This window comes from Trichosurus vulpecula, chromosome 1 (assembly GCF_011100635.1).
Source record: "Trichosurus vulpecula isolate mTriVul1 chromosome 1, mTriVul1.pri, whole genome shotgun sequence".
NCBI lineage: Eukaryota > Metazoa > Chordata > Mammalia > Diprotodontia > Phalangeridae > Trichosurus > Trichosurus vulpecula.
The window spans coordinates 11,452,745-11,475,825 of NC_050573.1; the positions used below are offsets into that span (position 1 = coordinate 11,452,745).

Below are 23,081 nucleotides of genomic sequence, written 5' to 3' on the forward strand. Positions count from 1 at the left end.
GCGTTTCCATGCTGAGATCTCTGATGGGCGTGGATTGGCGCCACTCTAGACTCTGCTCCCGCTCTCATCTCTCGTGACCCTGTTCCCAGCTCTCTGCTGTGAGGTGACAGCCACGCCAAGGACTTTCTCCTCTGTCCTTCCTTGTCCCCAGGGCCATGTCAGGCTTTGCATGCAGTATGCACTTAATAAGTGTTTGAAGACTCCCTGAGTCAGCCAACAAGCATTCATTAAGGGCTGCTTGTGAGCTGGGTGCTGTGAGTTCTTGGTGCCCCAAAGAAAAACAGGAAAGTGGTGACACCTCCCCGAGGAAGTTTGCATTCCTCAAGGAAGACCACATGTATGGACGTAGGGCTCATGTAGAACAGATAAAGAAGAAATACAGGATCATTTTGACCAGGAGGTTAGTGGCATTTGGGACGCATCAGGGCAGACTTTAAGTAGAGGGTGACCCTGAGCTGAGTACTGAAGGAAACCAGGCCTTCTAAGAATGAAGGTAAGGAGGAATAGCACTCCAGGCATGGGAAACAGCGAGTACAAAGGCCCAGAGGTGGGAAATGAATTGCTTTGTGAGGACAGCAAGGAGGCTGATTAGACAGGGCCTGAGTGTGTATAAGGTAGCTGGCAGTCATCAGACAGCTTGAGGAAGGCTTGGAGCTAACATCATCCACCAGCCCTGTTGGCCATTTGTCAGGATGGCGGGTGAATGAGACTGACCCCACTGGCTGATTTGGACGTGTGTTCTGCCTGCCTGACACAGGTGTCATAGGCCTTATCACGTGGCTGCTCCCCACTGGGATGGATGCCCATCCCCTCCCGTCAGCATCCTAGTCTTGTAGATGACAAACACCTGTGCTTAGAGGCTGACCAGCTTTTCAGGAACCCTGGGTCACCCTGAAGCACAGGAAGAGACTTGGGAGGCAGTGCCTTCCTTGGACATATCCCAGAGCTATCTTTGGCTCAGAGACAGTGATCTAGTTGTTAAGTGCAGAGACCTAGATGTCAGGAGACCTAGTTGTTTGTGTGTCTTCTGTCTCTCTGTCCGTCTGTGTCTTTCTGTGGCTATTGACCAAGCACTGAATTTTTCTGTGCCTCAATTATCTTGTGTATGAGATGGGAATAAAGATATCCCTGCTGTACTTTTGCTTGACTCTGTGGGATCTTGTGAAGCCCAGTGAGATGATTTTTAAGCTGCAAAAGTGAAAAGGGCCATCTAAACATGGGGTGTCACTTTGGGCCTTCAGGGAAAAGGCTTGGGATGCATGTGGGTCACTGGCTCCCCTCTCTTTATCAGGCAGCTCCCTCCTAGCCTTCTGGGGTTGGAGGTATGGTTCTACCCAGGGAGGCTGAGCCAGGGTGGCACTCATGAATCTCCTAGGTCACTCCAGGCCACCTGAGTTCCTTTTGTGCTGATGGGGGGTGGGGTGGAAGCACATGAAAGGCTGGAAAGTGGGCTTGTCCCAGCATCCCTGCTGGGTCTCAGAGGGATCTGCTATGTTTCTGTGCAGGGACTTCTCCACAGCCTTCTTTAATAGTATTCCTCTCTCGGGATCACTGGCGGGCTCCATGTTGTCTTCTCAAAGTAACCAGCAGCTCATGGCACTGGACTCCAATGCCACCAACTCTCTCAGCACGTCGAAACCTTCCTTGGAGCCTGTGGCATCAAGTCTGAAGCCCGCAGGGGATGCCGTCAGTAAAGACAGGTCAGTACATGGGAGAACGTGGCTGACCCCCGAGGCATCTGTCCGTCAGCCCCTTTGGGCCCCAAATGCCAGATTTGGGAACACTTTCCCATCTTGCCACAAAGTCTCACTTCAAAATGTTCTTCCTGTCTCCTGTTCTTTAGGTAGTAATGGTTCTGTCAATGTGACTAGAGGCTGTGTGTCCCTAGCACTGCCAGGGTGGAGTCTCTTGTTGGTGGCCACATCCTCCAGCCTCCATGCACGCCACCTGTCCTTCTGTTCCCTGTGGCGTCCTGTGTGGTGCCATGCTGCACCAGACAGAGTCAGGGGGAGGAGTGAGGATGTGCTTCATTTGGGAGGGATTTTATGTCAGAGAGCACACTGGAAGCTGCATCTTCCAGAGTAGGATGCTGCCCAGTTCTCTCCTTTGCCACCTCCTGGGGTCCAGCTCGTGAGAGATCTGTAGGAACTGGCCAGGATCTCTCAGTTGCTTGTTCCGTGCCCTGTTTTGTTTATAGACCTTTGTCTTGTGGGGATTTAAGCTGACATCTTTTCCACTGTTAACAAATTTAGTGCCCCCAGCACATGATATGAAATGTCATCTGTGACTCCTGAGAACCCCATCATTGGCTCTTTTTCCCATCCTTCGTTTCCTTGGTGATATTCCTCTGGCCGCTTGGGGGCCGGGAGTGGGGATCGGTTAGGTGCTCGGGATTAAGTGACTTGCCCAGGGTCACCCAGCTAGTCAGTGTCTGAGACTACATTTCAAATCAGGTCCTCCTGACTCCAGAGCTGGTGTTCTATCTGCTCTGCTACCTAGCTGTCCTCATTCACTAGTCCATTCTTAAGCAAGCATTTCTACCACCTCCCCAACAAGTGGTCCTAGGCAGCCTTGGCTGCAAGACCTGTCTTGAGAGGGGACTCTTTCCCACCAAAGGCAGCTCATTTCCACTTGTTGGATAGTTTTGATTTTTAGCAAGTTTTCCCCTACCTCACAATTATCTTTTCTTTCCCTGACCAGTGGCTCAGCAGTTATATGTCAGGTCTTTACCCTGTGGTCAGTCAACAAACCTTTATTAGGCACCTACAGAATACAAGCCTTTCTTGCCCTCAGGGAACACTCATTCTTTCAGGGTGGCAAACCTTGTTCACAAATAAGCATGTAGAAAACACGCATAAAAGCATTGCCAGGCAAATGTGGGAGGAGGAGACCCCTCACAGGTGGTGATACATGATTTGGAGGAAATTAAGAGATGGAGAGGAGGTGGGGATGATGTGCCAGGTATCCAGGACAAGCAGCCCAGAAGCATGGAGGTGGAAGCCGTATTGTTGTTCCTGAAGAACAGAGAAGGCCAGTGAAGCTGGACCGTAGAGTGTGGGAAGAAGGGCAATGATGGGATAGAATAAGATTGGAAAGGGAAGTTGAACCCAGATTGGGAAGAGATGTAAAAGCCACAGTTTATGTTTGATCCTAGCAGTGACAGGGAGTTGGGAGTTTGAGTAGGAGTAGGGCACATTGGACATGCACTTGAAGATAGTCCCATTGGCAGTTTGGAAGTGGTCCAGGTGAGAGAGGAGGGGAGCCTGAGCTTGTGGTGCGAGTGGGGATGGGATGGGGGTGAGGCCAGAGATAGAGAGAGGGGAGTGGCGCCAGGAAATGCAAGGAAATGAGGGGCCAGGGGTAATGTGAAGGTAGACATCCTCTGGCACACGGCCTCAGCAGTGAGAGGGGGAGTGGGCAAAGGGGAGGGTTTGAGTTCTGTTTTGGCAACCATTTCCAAATAGCCAGGAGGCAGTTGCAGGTGGGTGACTAGGGCTGGATATAGAGATAGTAATTAAACTGAAGAAGCTATTGAGGTCAGAGTGACAGCAAGTGTGATTATTTGAGATTCACCGGAAATCAGTAATGGCCTAGTGATGAAAGGCAGTGCAGAACCAAGGGAGAACAGCGCTGCGTAGTTCAGTGGCCCTTGCCTCCCTGCCCGCTCCCAGAGAAGTACTCCTCAAGGACCATGTTTTTGCCCCAGCAAACTTAACACAGTGCCTGGATCATGGTAAGACCTTAATAAACACTTGTTGACTGGCTGACTTTATGAAACAAAAACCATATCATTGAAAAAACCCAGTACAGTGAAAAAAGGTCTGACCATGCATCTGCCCCTGGCCATCCCCATCCCCCCAGTCCACCCACATATCGTATTTCCTCTGGGGGCACCTGAGTCATTCTGACTTTACAGCACCTCTCTTCCTTTTGGCAACTTGCTGTTTTCCTCCCAGACCCAATTTTTCTCCTTGTGTCGTCAGTCCTTCGTTTTGCAGAATGTCCCGTACTTCTCAGGCTACTTGTATCCTGTAGAATTTCAGGATAGAGGGTCCTGCTTACTCTGATTCTGAATCTATTGAAATCTGCTTTCCCAAAGGAGAGTGGCCACTAGCTAGTCTGGCCTTTTCTCCAAAGTTCCCGTCACTTCTACCTTGGCTCCTCCTTGTTGGTAAGAAAGAGATCAGCATAGATTTTCCTTCTTACTAGTTTTTTCTCCTCTTGAAAGATGACATTATTACGCTGAATCAGAAGCTTATTAGCGGCTCTTATTTTTGGCAGAAAGAATCTCAGAAAGTGTGCAGGCAATAGAAATCCACCATCACTATTACCGATCAAGCATTTATTAAGCACCTGCTATGTGCCAGGCACTATGCTAAGTGCTGGGGATGCAAAGAGCAAGAAGCAAAAGACAGTCCTTGCCCTCAAGGAGCTTAGTCTAGTGGGGGAGACAATGTGCAAACAGGTATATACAAAGCAAGCCAGATCAGTAGGAAATAATTAAAGGAGGGAAAACACTAGAGAAGAGAGATTGGGAGAAGGCTTAGTTGGGACTTAAAGGAAGCCTGGAAGGTCAGTGTTCCAGGCATGGGGGACGGCCAGAGAGAAGGCCCACAGCAGAGAGATGGGAATTCTTGTTCCTGGAACAGCCAGCAGGACATTGTCAATGGATTGAAGAATGTGTAAGGTGTAAGGAGACTGGAAAGGTGGGGCGGGGCTAGGTTGTGAAGGGCTTTGAATGCCTAACAGAATTTTGTATTTGTTCCTGGAGGCAATTAGTTGTCATTGTAGTTTATTGAGTAGGTGGTGACGAGATCAGACCTGAACTTTAGGAAAATCCCTTTGGAGGATGGACTGGAAGGGGGAGAGACCTGAGATAGGCAGATCCCCCAACAGCCAGTGCAACAGTCTAGGCCTGAGGTGATGAAGGCCTGCACCAGTGTCAGAGAAGAGAAGGGGGTGTACTGGAGAGATGCTGCCGGCGTAACATCGACAGGCCTTGGCAACAGCTTGTGAATGGGCGGGGTGGGGGGGATGTGGTGAGAGAGACAAGTCTAGGATGACTCCTAGGCTGAGAGCCTAAGGGACTGGGAGGAAGATGACCTCTATAGTGATAGGGAAGGAAGGAGGGGGAAGGGTTTAGGGGGAAAGATAGTGAGTTCTGTTTTGAACATATTGAGTTTAAAGCATCTATAGTCAATTGGAGATGAGATATTGGGGCAGGAAAGGTAGATTTGAGAATCCTCACCATAGAGATGGTGATTAAATCCATGGGAGCTGATGGGGTCACCCAGTGAATTAGAGAAGAGGGCCCATGACAGAGTCCTGACATACATAGTTAGAGGGTATGAGCCAGAGGAAGAGCCAGCAAAGAAAGACAAGAGGAGTTTTCCAAAGGGTAGGAGGAGAACCAGGAGAGAGGGAAGTTCTGAAAACTGAGAGAGAAGAGAATAGCAAGGAGGGAGCAGAGAGTGAGCCAACAGTGTCCAAGGCTACAGAAACACCAAGGAGAATGAGGATAGAGAAAAGGCCATTGAATTTGGCAGTTAAGAAACGTTCATTGGTCACTTTGGTGGAATGATGAGGTTGGAAGCCAGATTGTAAGGGGTTAATGAGAGTCAGAGGATAGAAAGTGGAGGTACCTTTTCCAGGCCTACATGGCCTTTTCCAGGAGTTTTAACTACAAAGGGCAGAAATACAAGGCACTGTCTTGCAGAACTCTCCCAAACAGACCTAGAAAATGTTTCAGACCAAATCCAGATCAGGAAATCCTCCTGCAAATAATCCCACATCGTTTTTCCAGATCACATGGGTATAGTGATACAGAGAGTTCTGCGGACAGGGTCTGGTCAGGAGTGTGCCACACAGAATGCAATGGGAGGCTGTGCTCCTGGGGAAAAAGAAGTCCCACTTCCAACTTAACCTTGTGCCAGGTGCAGAAAAGGTACCAACTGGCAACTCTGGTGCTCACTACTCACTTCTGGGTCACAGATCCAGGGGTAACAGAGGAGGAGACTGGCACTTAAGGGTGACAATTATAGAGTGAGTAGTGACAAGAAGCCAGCAGCAGCAGTGTGACTCAGACCCCAGGAGCAAAACCTCAGAGAAAAACACAGATTGGACACAGATTCAACTAGGATTCTAGGGAGAGAGTGGGAAAAAAAGAATTATTTTAAATTCTATAAAACAGTTTTATAAAGGAAATGAGAGTGCTTGAGGAAAAAAATGGGAAAAGAAATTAGACCTATGAAAGAAAAAATTGGAAAAAGAATTAACTGCTTGGCACAAGAGACCTTGTCCAAGCAACAAACTCCTTGAAAATTAGAATAGACCAAATAGAAGCTGATGGTTCCATGAGACAAGTATTTTTTAAAAGTCAATAGGCAGAAACAAAAAAGAAAAGGAAAACAAAGTTATAGTAAGCTAAGTGGTGCAGTGGATAGAATGCCAGGCCTGGCATCAGGAAGACTTCTCTTCATGAATTCAAATCTGGTCTCAGACACTTACTAGCTGTATGACCCTGGGCAAGTCACATACCCCTGTGTCCCTCAGTTGCTCCCCATAAAATGAGCTGGAGAAGGAAATGGCAAACTACTCCAGTATCTTTTCCAAGAAAACCCCAGATGGGGTCAGGAAGGATCAGACACAATTGAAACAGCCGACTAATGACAACAATCTCATAGCAAAAAATAACCGACGTGGAAAATAGAGGAAGGAAAAAAAAATTAAGAATCATTGGACTGCCAGAAGGCCATGACCAAAAAAAAGAAATCTTAAAATAAAACTGCCCAGAGCTCTTAGAACCGGAGGATAAAGCAGAAGTAGAATCCACTGGTCACCTCCTGAAAGAAACCCCAAAGCGAAAACTCCCAGGAACATCATGGCCCAAACTTAGAGCTTCTGGGACAAAGAAAAAAATGTAGCCATAAGTATACGGAAAGGAAGAATTCAAATGCAATGAGCCACACGGTATTGAGCAGCCAGCACTATAAAGGATCAGAGAGCCTGGAACAGGGACAATCCAAAATACAAAGTACATAAGATGATTACCATGAAGGGACAATCCTAGGGACTAAGGCATAAGCTGCGGAGATGAAGTATCTGTTCCTTCTCAGCCCTATCACTATCAAGGACCATAGAGGGAGTCTAATTTCACAGAAGGCCTGGAGTGCTACTGTTAGGTCTTGACTTTAAAAGAAGAATAAAAAGGGTGGACAAGAGGAATTCATTAGGTGGGAAACAGAAAAGAAAGTTAAAATTATCCCACATAATCCAGGTGTTCACAGAGAAGCCTATACAAACAAGGCGGAGAGGTAGAAGAGTTAGCCAACACTTGAATTTCCCTCATCTGAACTGGTCAAAGGAAGAAGGAATACTTAGACACTTAGACACACACACACACACACACACACACACACACACACGCACACACGCACGCACACACGTACACAGAAATGTATTTCGATCAACAGGAAAAGGGGAGATTAGAAGAAGGGTAGATCGAGGAAGGGATCAACATTAAGCAAAGCAACCTCCAAGTAAAGACGGGCAAAGGGAAGCTCTTTCAGGTGGCAAAGAATTGGAGATCAAAGGGACGCCCATTAGTTGGTGAATAACTGAACAAATTGTGGCCTATGATTTTCATGGAATACTGTTGTGCTCTAAGAAGTGATGAGGGGGATGCTTCAGAAAAGCCTGGAAAGACCTACATGAACTGATAGAGAGTGAAGTGAGCAGAACCATTTACAATGAAAACAATATTGTAAAGACAAACAACTCTGAAAGACTTAGAACTTCTGACAACCAACCATTCAGTGGTCCATGAAATATGCTCCCTGCTTCCTAAGAGGTGGAAGTCTTAGGGTGAAAAAGGTAACACATCCTCACACACTTGTGTATAGACATGCAAAGATTTGCTTTGACTTTATATATTTGTAACAGGGGTTTTGTTTTTCTTTTGTTCTCAATGGAGGTGGGGGAGTGAGAAGGCAGATTTTTGCTGATTAAAAATAATAAAACTTAATTTAAAAAAGGTCGTTCCATGGCAGCCTGAAAAAAGGCACTGAGCACCTTATTTTTATCAGTGTCTTGGGTATAGGCCTCCCCAGATAATCTGCCCAGTTGGCATCCCCAGATGATCTGCAAATAACAGAAAGTTAGCGGGGATGGCCAGCTCCGTAGTTGGCAGGTTCCATGAAGAGCTTGGAACTGAGTCTAATAAGATGAAACTTAATAGGGATAAATGTTCCCTTATGCTCAGACTCAATAAATCGACTCCTGAGTTAATTGGGACTCAGGCCATTCAGCTTCTCATCTGAAAAGCATCCGATTGTTTTCATGAACTCTTGGGAATAGTGAAGCGATAGTCCTGCTGGGCTCTGCCTTGGTCAAGCCACCTCTGGAGTTCTGCTGAGAACCAGCAAGAACCCCACAGAAGGCACGAAAACCTGGAGTCCTTGCCTTGTGAAGACAGGTTCATTTAGTCACTGACTCGGTCGTTGAGCCTTCATTAATGACCTCTGTGTTAAACACTGGACACACATAGAAGAAATGAAACTGTGCCTACTCAAGGAACTTCTGTCAGTCACTCCACAGGTACTCGATGCTGAGGACGTAGTCAATTAGCACCCATGTATTAAGGACCAGCCACTGGAGTATGAAGAAAGGCAAAACCCACCTGTATTCTTGAGCACCTTACATCTAATGAGAGAGGCAGCCTGCAAGAACCATGTGCTGACGAGCAGGTGACCGAAGGACAGGTCAGCACTGCGTGGGGTCGCTGATGGCTTCCTCTAGAAGGTAGCACCCACTGTGACTGAGACTTGGAGGAAACCGGGAGCCAAAGCGGAGTAAGAAGAAGGGACTGATCCCCACTCATTGGGAGTTTATAAACAGAATAAAAACAAGGTGTTTAAGGAGAAAAGGCTGTAACTGCTGGAGGCTTCAGGAAAGACTTTGGTTAAGGAAGGAAAGATCAGAAGGCACAGGATACAGGGGTATCCTTGGCCAAGAGAAGGCCTACTTCATCAGAGCCTGGAGACGAGGAGGGCATGATGTGAAGGGGTCTTAAGATGAAGAGTAGGACCAAGGGGTGGTTAGCCTGGATGCGGTGGGGTCGCCCGTAGCTTGTGGCGGCTCATGATAGTCTTCCTTGTATGGAGGCCTTCCTCGTGCCAAGCCCACCCTTCCTCCCAGTTCTGCCTTCAGGGGCCAGGCAGAACAAGTAAGCACATCAGAAGGGAAGGGGAAGGGACCGAGCATTTATAGCAGACCTAGACTGTGCTGGAAACTGCTAAACACTTGGCAGATAAATCATGTTTGATCTCCACAACAGCCTGCAAGGCAGGTGCTGTTATGATCTCTATTTTACAGTGGAGGGTCTCACAGTGAGGAATTGCCTGAGGCCCAGCCTCTCTGACTCCAGGCCCAGCTCTCTCTCTCTCTCTCCACTGCAACACCTCGCTGCCCTCGCAGGACAGTTGTGAGGAAAGGCATGAGCTAGTGTGAGATGTTGGTTATTGTTCAGGATGCGTGAAGAGGGACAGATCTGGGACTTTGCCCCCTAGGGCCTGTATGGAAGCATGCTGGCCTCACCTCTCCCCTCCCAGAGGCCCCCCTTGGAGCCTCGAAGAGGACCTGATGTGTGCATTTGTGTGACCGCTGCCTAGACTGTCGGGCCCACTAGGCCTAGGTCTCTAGCACAGGGTTCAACTTAATGAGGTGCTGGGTGGTGCAGGATTTGGTGTCAGACCCAAGGTGGAATCTGGCCTGGAGCCTCAGATTCTCCTTCTGTAAAGTGGAGATTCCTTACCTCCCTTACCTCACCGTGTTGTTGGGGGAGTCGAGTGAGAGAATATATAGTTAGTGCTTGGTAAACCTCGAGTCATGTTAGCTCTTCTCCTCATTGTGGTTGTTAATAGTAATCGGCTTCTGCTGTGTGCCAGGCCATGGGGGTAGAAGGACAAGAAATGAAGCATTTCCCCCTCTCGGAAGCTGCAGGGGCCCACATACCTCTGTGCAAGGCACATTTTTAGGAAGGGAAGGTGACTTGTCAGTGGGGAGATCTCAGCAGCTGGAGAGGTGAGACAGGGCTTCGAGGGAGGGTCTGGCACCTGCCCTGCACTGGGAGCAAGGAAGGCATTCCAGGCCCGGCCGACACCCTCTGCAGGCAGGAGGCCAGATGTTCTCATCTCAGCAGGATTCAGCGCTGGCGACCTGAAGAATAAGAGGGGGAGGGTCCCTGCTCCGGCGAAGCTCACGACATACAGTGGGAGACGGCATGCAGATAGCGTTTAGCGACAAGCTTGAGACAGGGTGCATTAGAGATGGTCAGGAGAGGAAGGGGGGCAGGGAATGGGCTCCTAGAGAAAGGGCACCTTGGAGGTGCGGCAGGGACGTGAATTTGGGAGTTTGTCGAGTGGGCCACTGAAATGGTCAGGCCCGTTTTTTATAGATGGGAAAGCCGAGGCTCAGGTTATATTTCTAGAAAGCGCCCGCTGGGTTTGGGCTTCACAGCTGTCCTCTGACCTCAGGGCCTGTGGAGGTTCTGCCTCAGCTCGGAGGTGAGCGAGGAGTGACTGGCCTTGTTCCCGAGGACTCTGGGCCACTTTTGGGCAGGCCACGGGCCCTCCGGGTGTCACCACCTGAGGTGTGTTTCTGTCTTCATGCTCGTTCTCGTCCCTCCGGCTGGCCCCATCCTGCCCTTTGTTTGGGGCGTGTGTTTCTTGGAACCTAGATCCCCATTAATAACTGACCTGCTCTCATGCTGAGGGGAGAGAGAAGGGAATCGGCACCTGCTGTGTGCCAAGGACTTTTAACAAACATTGCCGTATTTGAGCTTCACAGCGGCCCTGAAAAGTTGGTGTGACCACCCCCATTTTGCAGGTGAGGAGGCTGAGGCAAACAGCTTAAGAGACTTGACCAGGGTCACCCATCTGGTTCTATTTTTGAGGTCCCATTTGAGCTCAGTTAGAGGCCTGCACACATGCACTCTGGCGCCCCCTCGTGGCCATCTGAGTGTGATTGTTGTAGCCTGCTTTCCTGGGAGCTTCCCCTCTGTTTCCCCTCTGGTGGGGACAGTAGTCAATCGGGAATGCTTCAGAAGAGCGAGGTGCTTTATCCCTGTTAAAACAGGATTCGGGACTAATGCTAATGATGCGGCTCCCATTTCTGTGTCACTCGGGTGTTTACAGGGCTCTGCTCTTTCTCATTTGATTTCTTCTTTTCTCAGTGTAAATGCTACCTCGGCTGCAGCCGTCCCCCCCACGCCCTCCTCCTCTGTGTTAACGACCCCTTCCAAGATCGAACCAATGAAAGCATTTGATTCCCGATTCACTGAACGATCCAAAGCAACCTCAGGGACCGGGACTGCTGCCATCACAAATATGAACCAGACTGCCGTTGACCGGTAAGGCACGAGGAGCTAGATGGGGTGAAGGACGTGGTAGTGGAGGGGAGGAGGTCAGGGACAGGTGGATGGAACCCTCAGCTTGGGCCGCCTCTGGCTAGTGTGTCCCACCGTACCACGATGCCCGTGGATGAATTCACTTCCACAGCTGTTAGGCACCTTTGTGCTTGGCCCTGGCATATGACTGTAAAAAAGGATAAAGTCCCTGCCCTCGTGGAGCTCCTGGTCAGGCCATGGCAGGAGTGGGAGACAAATGGATGAGACCTATCCACAGCAGGGAGAGTCAGAGTCCATTAGAGAGGTCATGCCTTTTGACCTGAGTGGTTGGTGGAGGCAGGAGTTCCTCTCTGTTGGGGTCACATGGAATGGGAAGCATCCATGGTGGCCTTGATGGCACGAGAGCAGCGATGATGAGGCCCTTTGGGGAGTAGTGAGGTTCAGGTGCTATAGCAGAGAGATATCTTATCCTCACGGCATCTGACGATCTTCCCAGTGTGAGAAAGAGGAGAGAGGGCCAAGACAGAGACAGGGGAGACCCTATGCTGAGGGCCCGAGAGATAAATAATGAAGGTGGTCCAGCAGTGAAGACTGAGAAAAAAAGACAGACAGGGAGGTGGAGACCCAGGTGAGAATGGTGTTAGGGGAACCAGAGGAGGCCAGAAGAGCAAGGAGAAGGGATGGCCATTGGATTTAGAACTGTGGAGAGAGAACCTTGTGTAAGTGAGATGACAGAGTTAGGGGGAGGGCTTGGAGGCAGCTGGCTCTTCAGGGAGAGGGAAGAGAGACAAAAGATGACCACTGGAGAGGGAGGCAGGTTTATTCAAATGAAGGGCTAGGCCTAGGCATGCAGGCTGGAAGCTATGGAGAGATGGAAGGTATGGGATGAGGCGTGTGTGGAGGGAGCCCCAGACGGAGGGCAGGGGAGGAGCAGCCTGCAGAGAGTGGTGGGCCTTGGCCAGGAGAAGGCCATCACCTCTTTGTGCAGAGACTGTACCAAGGGAGTGGGGAGGGGGTAAGGAATGGAAAGTGAGACAGGATGTGGGGGGCAGGAGAAGTGAGGACACTTGCAGGAGATGATCTTGTGATTAAGACAGTTTTGGGCTTTCCCTTGTAAGGGAGCTGGGGATAATTGTACGAGTCCAGTCTCAGAACTGACCTGGGAGCATATCGATGCCAAAGAGATTGGCCCCATTTGACAGATGGTTAACAAAGACTCCTGTGGCCAGAGGGTGATGGCACTCTCCCAGAGCCTTCTATGTCCAGGGCTCTGTGCATGGGCCCAGCTCGGGCATAGAAGGCCCAGCCACACTTGCAGGGGGATCCAAAGACTGGCCCTTTTATCACTGGCCTGTAGAACTTTTCCCTTATGGTCATGCCACGAAGGTCTTGAACTCTGGTAACTCATGCCAGAAGGTGTCTTCACTTCCTTAAATGCTCTGTCCTGCTCTGATGTTGGGATCTCTGCTCATTCTCCCAACTGCCCTGAGCTCTGGGCACTCCTGGAGGCCAATGGTATTGCCTGGCCCCTGCCAGTGTTCAAGCCTGTCCCCAGAGGCATGCATCCAGCTCCAGCGCCCATCGCCTCACACTTTCCTTCCCTGGCTGGCAGCCCATTTTTTCATTAATTGAAGCTGATAACCACAACAGGATAAGTTTATATATGGGGAACTTTTCAGCTTTAGCAATGCTGTGAGAGCGGTCTTCAACAGGTATTTGCCAGGTCTCTGATGGCCCAAGGGCCACTGAGACCACTGCGGGCACCTGTACCTTGTGCTTTGGCAGGGATCAGGACTCGGGAGATCTGGAGGCTCCAGCTGAGAAAGCCTGGTGGGCTTGGGCATTGTTTAAGTCATGGGCTTCCAGCTCTCATGGGGCATCTGCCCTGGAAGCCTCCGGCTAGGAATCTTGCTCATTCTTGTGGCAGTGCCCTTTGCCCTGGGGTGGCCTTGAATCCCCCTCTTCCCAGAGCAGCCGGGTTCAGTTGGCCCGCAGCGTGAAAGTTCCTTGCCAGCCTTGAGCACCCTTGATCTTCGTGTCTGTAGAGTATCAACGATGTCGTGTGATTGGTCAGCAAACACAGCAGCCTTTACAAAGCTGTACAGTGACAACAGTATTACTGATAACGGCAGCAGCAGCACTCAGCCTCACACAGCTCTTTAAAGTTTGCAGAGGCTGTATGAGTTACACAACCACCCTGGGATGTAGGTGCTCTCACTTTACAGATGAGAAAACGGAGTCAGGTGAGGTCAGGTGACTGGCTTAGGATCCACAGCTAGTGAGTGGCTCATATCCAGGCTTCTCTTCCCCCATGGGAGTGAGCCCCTTACATAGGTTAGGGGTGTTCTATCAAAAGCCCCACTGTTCTCCCAGCCACAAGTCCAGCTTCTCTCTTTCTGGGCCCCTTCATTAGATATTGCCCCTCAGCCCAGGCAGATTCTTTGGAATTGACTCAGCAGCACATGTTGGTTCTTTGAGGATGGCTTTGATTTTTGGAAGTATCCAATGTCATTACCTGAAGGGAGTGCAGAGGGGAACAGGGAACTGACACCATCCTGGAGGCTCTGAACCTGGAGCATGAGAATGCCCCCTCAAGTGGGAAAGGCACCTGGCTGAGGCCCCCAAGGAGAAATCCAAGGGACAAGCCATGGGCCAGGCTGGTGAAAGGCTCCCAGAGAGGGAGGTGCAGGATAGGCACAGTCACAAAGCAGACTGAAGGGAGGGGGTGAGGCAGCCAGCCCTGGATTCTGACCATGCCCTGTCAGCAACCCCAATGTGAACCTTAAAGGGGAGACACTCAGGGCCAGCTCAGCCTGGCTCCTGCCAGCGCAGACAAGCCCCCTGGGAGGTCGGCTTTCTTCTGTGTCTTGGCCACAGCTCCACTGGAGGAAGGCCTCAAGTCCTGGGTGGGGGGTCCCATGGCAGTGCGCACCCAGCTGCTGCAGGAGCCCCTCTGCTACAGCCCTTCTGCCCTGTGTTGGGTGGCGGGTGGGGCCTCATTCGTCCCTAAGGACTGCACAGCGGAGACTTATCTCATGTCCTTGTGTTAGGTTAAAAGAGCAGAACTTAGTGAAGGAGACAAAGCCCAAGGATGTCCTGGAGAGCAGCAGTGACAGCGACGAGAAGATCCCAATTTCCAGGCCCTCCTCACTGCCCAAGCGCAAGCTGGACCTCGAAGGGGAGACTGTGGAGAAGAAGAAGAAGGGCCGCCCACGGAAAGACACGCGCCTCCTGCCTGTGGCGCTGTCCGTACAGGTGAGGCTGCTGCGGCCTCCCTCAGCCTCCCGTGATGGGGCAGGGAAAGGCAGCCCGAGGGGTTCCTCTGGCAAGGCCCTCCCCAGCTAGGCCCCTTCCAGCATCCAGGGATTCAGCCCCTAAAGGTGAGGTTACCCTGGGCAAATCCCTAGTGTTTCTGAGGCTCATTTACCTCACCCATAAATGGGGATGAGACCCAGTGCTGCATAGCACATGCCCTCCTCTTGGGCCTGGACCTGGGCCCGTGGCTGCTGGCTTCAGATTCCTCTTGGGGCAGCAGTGTCTGCAGGGGGGATGAGGGAGCAGCCTTGCCTTTTGCCTACAGGACTGTCAGGATAGCTGGCAGGACCCAGGAGGTCTAGAGAAACTGAGGGATTCACCAGTCACTGATCCAGAACCCGGCCACCTTCTGGGTGATCCCGAGTTGGGCCACCCATTGGCCCTCTCCCAATTTTGGTCTTCTCCTGCCCGGCACCGAGGACATGGCTGCCTTCCTTGTGCTGTGGCCTGAGCCAGGTGCTGATTGACCCTTCTCTGTGCTTGGCTTGCAGTCTCCCCTGACGGCCGACAAGGATGCCCTCTGTGTGTCTGCCCCAGCACTAGCTCTTAAACTGCCAACGCCAGCCCCACAGAAGTCCTTTGCCCTGCAGGTAAGCCGGGGGCCTGGGGAGGGCAAGGAGAGCCTTCCTTTCCCAGACAAGGCATCTCTCAATCTTTTGAGTCTGAGGCATTGCTTCAGCGCCCCAGCAAGGCCCAAGGGAGCTGAGGCCTGCAGGCTGCCCCTCCCTGGGCAGGCCCTGCTTGAGCCCTAACGTATGCATCCTCTGTCTCCAGACCTGAGCCTGACCTTGGGCCCCATCCCCCTGTGCTCTTCTCCCACTCTCCTATCTTGAGCCCCTGTACCTGGCATAGTGGCATTCTGGGCCAGCAGGGGATTTAACTCCATCAGGCCAGCCATATGAGTTGCAGTGACAGTATTGGGGGGCCTGAAGGGGTTCCTCCATGACCCAGGGTACCGAGGCCCTTGGAAATAAACAACAGAATCGGCTTCCAGAGGAGAGATTGATTGGCAGATTAGGGATGTTTGCCCTTGGGTGGCCTTGAGAAGAGGGGGCAGAGAGAAGCTCTCATGTACCCACAGTGGGCCGGCAAGGCTTGTTTTCAGATCCCCCTGTTAAACCCAGAATGTTTGTGTGGGCCCCACTTCATTGGTCCTTGGCCTCTCCTCCCCAGAAGGTGTGAACGAGAGTCACCAGTGTGTGCTTGCTTGTCCCAGGGGAGGCCGAGCTGGGTTTCTGGCCTCCATGGCCAATGTGGCCTTTGCCTAGCCAGGGTCAGGCACGGTGTTTGGTCTCGTGATTTTGTTTGCAGCCTCATGAATTCCCATCATGCCCGTATACAAAGACCTATAGACAAGCTCTTGTAACAGGGCACATGTAGCAGAGAGGTCTCTGGGTCCCTTGTGGATCAGGAAGAGCTGTGAGGGTCTTAGGAGCAGCAGCAGCCCAGTCTAGGAGAGTGCCAGAGGGCCGGCCTCAGAGTCAGGAGGTCCTGAGCCCAAGGGCCTTGGCCGAGGCATCGACGCCCCCCACCTTGGGGCCTCTGGCCGCTCTCTGAGAACCTCAGGGGTAGAGCAGGTGCTGGTTGGCAGTCCTGGAGAGTGTCGGCTCTTCTGGGCACTCCCCCTGCCCAGGGCATCCCAGCCTTCTGTAAAAAGCATCTTTGGTTCTTGGTCCTCCATTAGTTATGTGCTATAGAGGACAAGCCCGCCGGGATTCTTTGTTCTGCCTTGATGAGTTGAAGGCAAAGGGGCCTTTTCCCCTATCCTCGCTCCTGTTTCTCCTTTTCACCGCGGCCTCCCCACCGGCCCCTGCCCCACCATCTGTTGTAAACTATAAAGTGTGTATTATGATATGAATACGTTTATAACTGCGTACTTAAGTGACGATGTTGGTATTGTTTGTTATAATGTATGTTCCTTGAGAGTAGGGACTTTTATGGCCTTTCCTAGTGTCCCCAGAGCCTGGCACGTAGTAGGTGCATAATAAATGCTTATTGAGGCAAATGATGTTGGTAACCACCTCCTCAGCCAACACACTCTGATCATGCCTGAGCTTACCCATCATCCTGTTTCACCCATCTCCCCCCAGCCTGGAAGATGAGAGGAGGTGGCAGAAGCTTTGGGCATGCCCCTGCCAGGCCCCCGTTGCTTGCTAGCCAGGTGCCGTGCACCGTCTCTGTCCGGAATCATGATGCAGAGAGAAGTTGGGCTTGGCTCTGCAGCAAATCATGGACGGGCTGGCCAGAAACGAGGACAGGCTACCTGCCTGTTTCAGTAAATGGTGAAACGAACCGAGCCAGACCGCCCAGGCCCAGCCTCTTGCCGGCCCTGAACACCCTTGTGTCCTGCACTGGCTTCACGTAGCATCGATTAAGAAGCTGCCTTCTGCAGAACCCCAGTGCCTAGCCCCGGGGGAGGCCTCCAGAGAGGGGTAGAACAGAGATCTCTGGGGAGAATCAGTGCCAGCCAAACAGGGGCCAGGCTTGGGGCAGTGGTGTCCGTACGAGCTGGCTTTGCAGGACACGGTTGGCACCTGTTGGGCGAGGCCGAGTTTGAGACACTTTATTCTCCTCCTCCTGCCTTCAGAGTCAGCACTGGTGAGGTAGACGTGGGTTTTTTCCTCTGAAGGCTTATGTGTGAAGCCATGCAGAGTGTGCTGCTGCTAGAAATGTGTTCTCTGCTTGACATCCCTGCATTGAGTGTGAGCTGGTGAGGCCAACCTGGCCTGGTGTCCCCTCAGCCCCTTCCTGACAAGTGTCATGGGGTCAGGATACCCAGAAACTTGGGGAAGCTGGGCTGGAATGGGGCCATTTAGACAGCTCTCCCTTCCTGCTGCAGGTCAGTTCTGACCCTTCCCTGTACATTGAAGTGGAGAATGATGTAACCACGGTGGGAGGCTTGAAGCTGAGCCGATTAAAGTGTACACGGGAAGGAAAAGAGTGGGAGACGGTCCTGACGAGCCGGATTCTCACCGCGGCAGGCAGCTGGTAAGTGCACATGGGTGCTGGTGGCCCCCACCTGGGAGCCTCGGCACAGCTCCAGCACTGATCCTGGAGCCTCTCGGGGCCTGCCGCCTCCACTGCCACAAGAGGAGGCACCAGAATGGGGCAGGGGTGGTCAAGGATGGAACCGTGGATTGGCCTAGTCTGGGCTTGGCACCCCTGGGTTACAGCAGGCCCTCACTTGGCATTGGAGCCACAGCAGATCTTGGGCTTTGTAGGTAAAGGCGGCTTCTTGTTCAGGTACATCTGATTGGTTTCCAGTCACCATGTTACAGCTGAGGAGGGGCCCAGGATTGGGCAGAGAGGCCCCTGCTCCCAAAGCATGGCATGTGGCGGGACATGTTTCAGCTTTAGCAGTGCCGTGAGAGCATCTTCAGCAAGAATTTGGCAGGAGTCTGATGGCCCAAGGGCCACTGTGGGCACCTGGACCTTGTGTTTTGGCACATGGCAGGGTCCAACATGGAGTGTAGCAGGGAAGAGAAGGCTGTTGGTAGCCATCGTAGACCGACGCTCTTGTATTGGGCCCCACAGAAGGTCTTCTTAGATAGTCACAGTACATTGTTCCATAAATGGAGTCAGTCATTACTCAGCTTGCTTATGGGTCAAATGAGGGACTGGACAAGGTGACCCCCAAGGTTCTGCTCCTTCCAGGCCTCCGTCCTCTGTTCATTTCTCTTCTCTGCAAAGTGAGGTCACCAAGGCTCACACCACCTCCATCATGAAGAAAGTCTTGGGGGAACTTTCAGGGTTGGTCCTTGAGGGCTCTGTGGTCCCTCCCAGTACAGGTGGTCTTCCCAGCGTGCTGGGGCTGTCCACCTGTTACTGCCTTTTCTCCTTTCCCTGTGCTAGGTGATGATGTCTCTTCAAAAACTTCAAAAACTCCTGGTTAGTCAGGACTTAGGGGTCAGAATGACCCCAGGGTCTTACTCTGCAAAAGGAAGAGAATAATAGGCTAGACAGCCCAACTGTCTAGGACCCTATGAGCCAGCGCTACATCTGGCTCGGACCTGCCATGGCCCTTTCCTCTGTCTCTGAGTCACCTGAGAGTTTGATTCTTTGGATGACCCAGAGAGCATCCCAAGGGGACCTTCTGGTGGTGAAAGGACTGGGGCATCTCCCAGATGCATGTCAGCCCTCCCCTGGGTCCTGCTCCAGTCTGGTCAGGTCCACAGCTCCTGGGGTGCCAGATCAATGGACCCCTCTGTAAAACCCACCTTCCCAGGTGCACAGGAGAATCAGATGAGATGTGGCGAGCTGTGAACCTTCAGGCATGTTATAAACGCAAGCTGTTCTGCTGGCCGTTCGACGGATGAGCTGGGCCATGGTCGGCCTTAGGGGGCTTAGCAGATACTATATAAACTCAAGTTTTTCTCCCCCCTTGCCTCCTTACCCTTCCCCCTTTTCCCTCTCTTCCTCTACCCTTCCCCTCTTCCTCCCCCTCCCCTCCCTCTTCCTCACCCCTCCTCTCCTTCCCCCCTTGCCCCCAAGGTGGGCATTTCCCTTTACCCCAGTGTTGGGAATCAGGCTTGGGCCCAGTTAGACTGTTCTGGTGTTTACACCTGCTTCCTCTTGGCTCTTTCCAGTGACGTGGTCTGCGCTGCCTGTGAGAAGAGGACCCTGTCTGTGTTCTCTGCTTGTGGCCGCCGCCTGCTCCCTCCAATAGTCCTGCACTCCCCCGTCTCCACGCTACATTGCACAGGGCCCTACATCATGGCCCTCACTTCCGCTGCCACCTTGTCTGTGTGGTAAGTGCCTGAGCCTGGCCCTGGCCCCCTGGAGCCCTGCTCTTGTTCCAGTGCATGCCAGGGACAGTTTGTGGGCTGGGGAAAGAGAGGCAGTCTCTTGGAGAGGAGAAAGATGGGAGGGCAGGGGAGGAAGGGTCTCTTGTAAGTCAGAATCCTCTAAAAGTACAAACCCTCAGAGGTCCCCAGAGGCCAGACTCCTCCCCCCACAACTGAAGTCAGTCTAGACTTGAGTCCTCATGGGCTGGCAGGAGCATTGGCCACTGGGCCCCTCTTATCTTTTTGTGCCCTGGGAGGTTACCAGGAGGCTCATTTGCCTCACTGGCACAGCCCTTCCTTACTTCCCCAGGGACCCTCCAGGCACTTTTGAATAGGATGATTTTCGAAAATTGGTTTTTTGGCTTCCATTTGTATTTTTTCCTTTCAAAGAGAATTCCTTTAAGGTCTGTTTTCAGATGAGCACAGTGTATGAGATGGGTAGTTTTTGAAGTAAGAGTGGAGCCTCTGGGAGCTTAGCCTGTAAACACGGAGCCCCAAGTGTGTGCTGGGTAAGCACGGACACCTGTAAGCTGAGGGGAAGGACATGGCAGCCTCCCTGGAGGAGTTCCAGGTCCCACGTATTCCTGTGCCAAAGACCACCTGCCTTTTGGCCTGAAGCCTGGTCCGCCCCTCTGGGTGGGGCTGGGTGGTCTGTGAGCTCTCTTCTGGCTCAGTGTCCTGGGACCCCTCTGAGCATGAGCTGCTTCCAGTGGAAGACCAGAGACAAAATTGGTGTCTTCTGGGAAGTCATTCCTCTGCCAAGGATGTGAGTCCTGCTCCGGGCTCCCCAACGGCCTTGGCCTCAGGGCCCAAAAGTAAAGCCACACACGCGCTCATCAGTGCAATTTGTCTTTGGAGACACTGATTGTCCTCATTTCCTTTCACAGGGATGTCCATAAACAGGTAGTGGTCATCAAAGACGAGTCTCTGCAGACTATCCTATCAGGTAATGGAGGCCAGTGGCCTACTTCCACCTTCTCCAGCAGTGGGTATTTAGGGGGCTGGTTTGAGATAAAGAAGCCCCTTCACTGGGCAGCGGCCTTAGATGAGACCATCCAGGTCATGGGTCAGACAGGAGTAGTCCTGTCCTTGTGTCCGCTTCCACTTGAGTCTGCCCCTTGCCCCGGGTCATGGCAGCTCTGGCTAGCCCAGCCTGCCCTCCAGCCTCTGCCTTTCTCAGCCCTGGGTCCAAAAGAGAAGGCCCGGGAGCATGTGAGAGCTGAGCTCTGTCTGCTTGGTCCCAGGGGGACCTTGGCCTTGGCCTCATGGAGTCCCTTCGGGTGGGGCCAGTCAGTTTTCAAGGGAGGGACTCATCTTCCATTGGTCACTTCATTTCTCCGGGCCTCAGGAATTGCTACTTGCACGATCTGGCTCGGTTTTTGACGAGCATGTGAGATAACCTGCGATGTGTTAGAGAAATGAACGTTGTTATTCCTGTCGCTAAGGAAAAGGTTTTCAAGGCATTTCCAAAGCTTACTGGCAGTGGGAACAGAATTCTCCTGGTCTCTCTCTAGGAAGTGATATGACCGTTTCACAGATATTGCTGACCCAGCATGGCATCCCAGTGATGAATCTGTCTGATGGGAAGGCCTACTGTTTCAACCCTGCCCTTTCCACGTGGTGAGTAAGCGAGGCCTCTGGCCTCCCTGCCTGGCCTCCTATTTCTTGGGCTCTATAGGGTCCTGCACATGGCTCTTGTGGGAGTTGTGATGTGCCTGGAAATAGAAGCAGGCACTGGGCACTAGACATGCCGGGGGCATTGGGGCCGATGCTCCTGGGCTCCGGCAGGGGCTCTCCAGGTCAGCAGGCTCCACGGTCCACTTCAGGGATTCAAATCACTGAAAACAATGGGCCAGTGGCCAGCTGGGCCTGTGCAAACGAGTATGGGTTACCCCTTCCTGCTTTCTCCATATGTCCCACCCAGCCGAGTCCCCTCCGGAGAGACTCCAGTGGGTGATGGTCGGGGAGGGCTGGGCCACCTACCTGGCCCCAAGGTGCCCAAGTCCTGGTCTCTGCCATCGACTTTGATCTGTGGACCTTGAGTCAATCACCTGCTAGCTGGCTGTCAGAAGGGTATTTATGCCACCTGCCACCCTGGGCTTATTGTCAGGAAAATGCTTTACCAAACTGGAGGCCCCTATGTGGGAAGGCCTGATCCTCATGGGTGTACGGAGGCCTGCTGAGAACCATCCTCCCTCCAGACGCAGCGGCTGCAGTCTCCCTGCCCACCTGTGACTGCCCCGGGGTGCTGGAGCTGCCCTCTCTGCCCTTGGGCACATCACTGCCCCTCCCTCATCTCTCACAGGGCTGGTGTAATCCTTGCCCTTCCTCTTACCCTGGACCCACTGACAAAGGGCAGCAGCTGGTGACAGTGGTCTCCAGCATGTAACCACAGGGCCTTTAGCATCCCCAAAGGCCACCTCTGTACTGAGCAGCTGCCATCGAGGCCAGAGCCCCAGGTTTTCTGGTGCCCTTGTGGTACGGGCATGCCCCGGGAGCCCCACGTGGCTCTCCCACCTTCTCATAGCTGAATGTCTTTAGAGAGTGGCCCAGGTCCCCTTCTCACCTTGCTCACAGAGGTACCCCCATGCCTGACCAAGTACCTTGGTCACCATGACCCTCAGAAGCAGGGAGTACACGTATGTACAGACTGGCCCCATCCGTGGCTGCACCTCCAAGTGTCAGAGCATCAGTCGCCCCCAGTGGAGTGACAGATCCTGATTGCCAGCCCCAGACCAGCCTGGCCTTGGCACTTGGCCATCACACTTCAGTGGGAGCCCCCTCGATGGAGACCACCAGCCTCTGCCCTCAGGAGAAGAGCAGGCTGTACTCTCAGGAATGTCCAGGCATTACCTGGAGCTAAGACTTTCAGAGCCATAGGGATACCGTGCTGGCTGGAGAGCAGAGGCTGGCCATGGAGGCAGCCCCAGCTGGGCAGTGGAAGCCAGCTAGCCACAAAATGGTGCAGGGGTTTCCTGAGAAGGCACAGCCTGGCCTCAAGGCCTCTCCTGCCCAGGGATTCTGTGTAGCCATTAGCCCAGGCTGCTTGGGTCACTCAGAAACCAGCCCCCAAAGGGAAAGTGCCCAAGCCAGCTGGAATGCCCTTCAGCCCTGGCAACCTTGTTGGAAGCAGCCCGGTTTCAGAGGGGCCAGGCTGGGCTCTGAACCCGCTCCTCTTCAGGGTTGGGTTTGGGGTGCTGGACTGGGCATAGGCCCTGGGGCCAGAAGAACCTCGGGAGCCCTTGCATGTGACTGGGCAAGCCATATAGCTCCTTGAGCCTCACTGTCCTCATCTGTATAATGGGAGAATATCCTCAGTGCTTTTCTGGCAAGGAAGGATGTTGTAAGAGATGGTCCCCCACCCCTGGCCCTGGCCTTGTGCTAGGCACCCTCCCCTTCATGAGGAGGAGCTGCTGCCTGACAGCAGAGACCCCACGAGCTGGACAAAGCTGGTGTGGGCCACCTCCCCAGCTCTGGGACAGGCTCCCCCCAGGGCCGGCACCCTGTCCTTGGTCCCAGGAGCCCAGGGAACCAGAGAGGCCGCCTGGCTGGAGTCACACTGGTTCTTTGAGCCCCTG

At 52.6% G+C, this 23,081-nt stretch overlaps 1 protein-coding gene across 2 annotated transcripts in view; it reads left to right on the forward strand.

The window, feature by feature from the left end:
• Positions 1–23,081, forward strand: part of LOC118848617 (protein HIRA) — an 89,861-nt gene that overhangs the window by 60,976 nt on the left and 5,804 nt on the right. For both annotated transcript variants that reach the window (XM_036757588.1, XM_036757596.1), the window contains 8 exons: positions 1,506–1,700; positions 11,231–11,407; positions 14,455–14,659; positions 15,211–15,309; positions 17,559–17,707; positions 19,306–19,467; positions 20,391–20,449; positions 21,018–21,123. In XM_036757588.1, the coding sequence (XP_036613483.1) occupies positions 1,506–1,700; positions 11,231–11,407; positions 14,455–14,659; positions 15,211–15,309; positions 17,559–17,707; positions 19,306–19,467; positions 20,391–20,449; positions 21,018–21,123 (1,152 nt within the window). The remainder of the gene's footprint in view (positions 1–1,505; positions 1,701–11,230; positions 11,408–14,454; positions 14,660–15,210; positions 15,310–17,558; positions 17,708–19,305; positions 19,468–20,390; positions 20,450–21,017; positions 21,124–23,081) is intronic.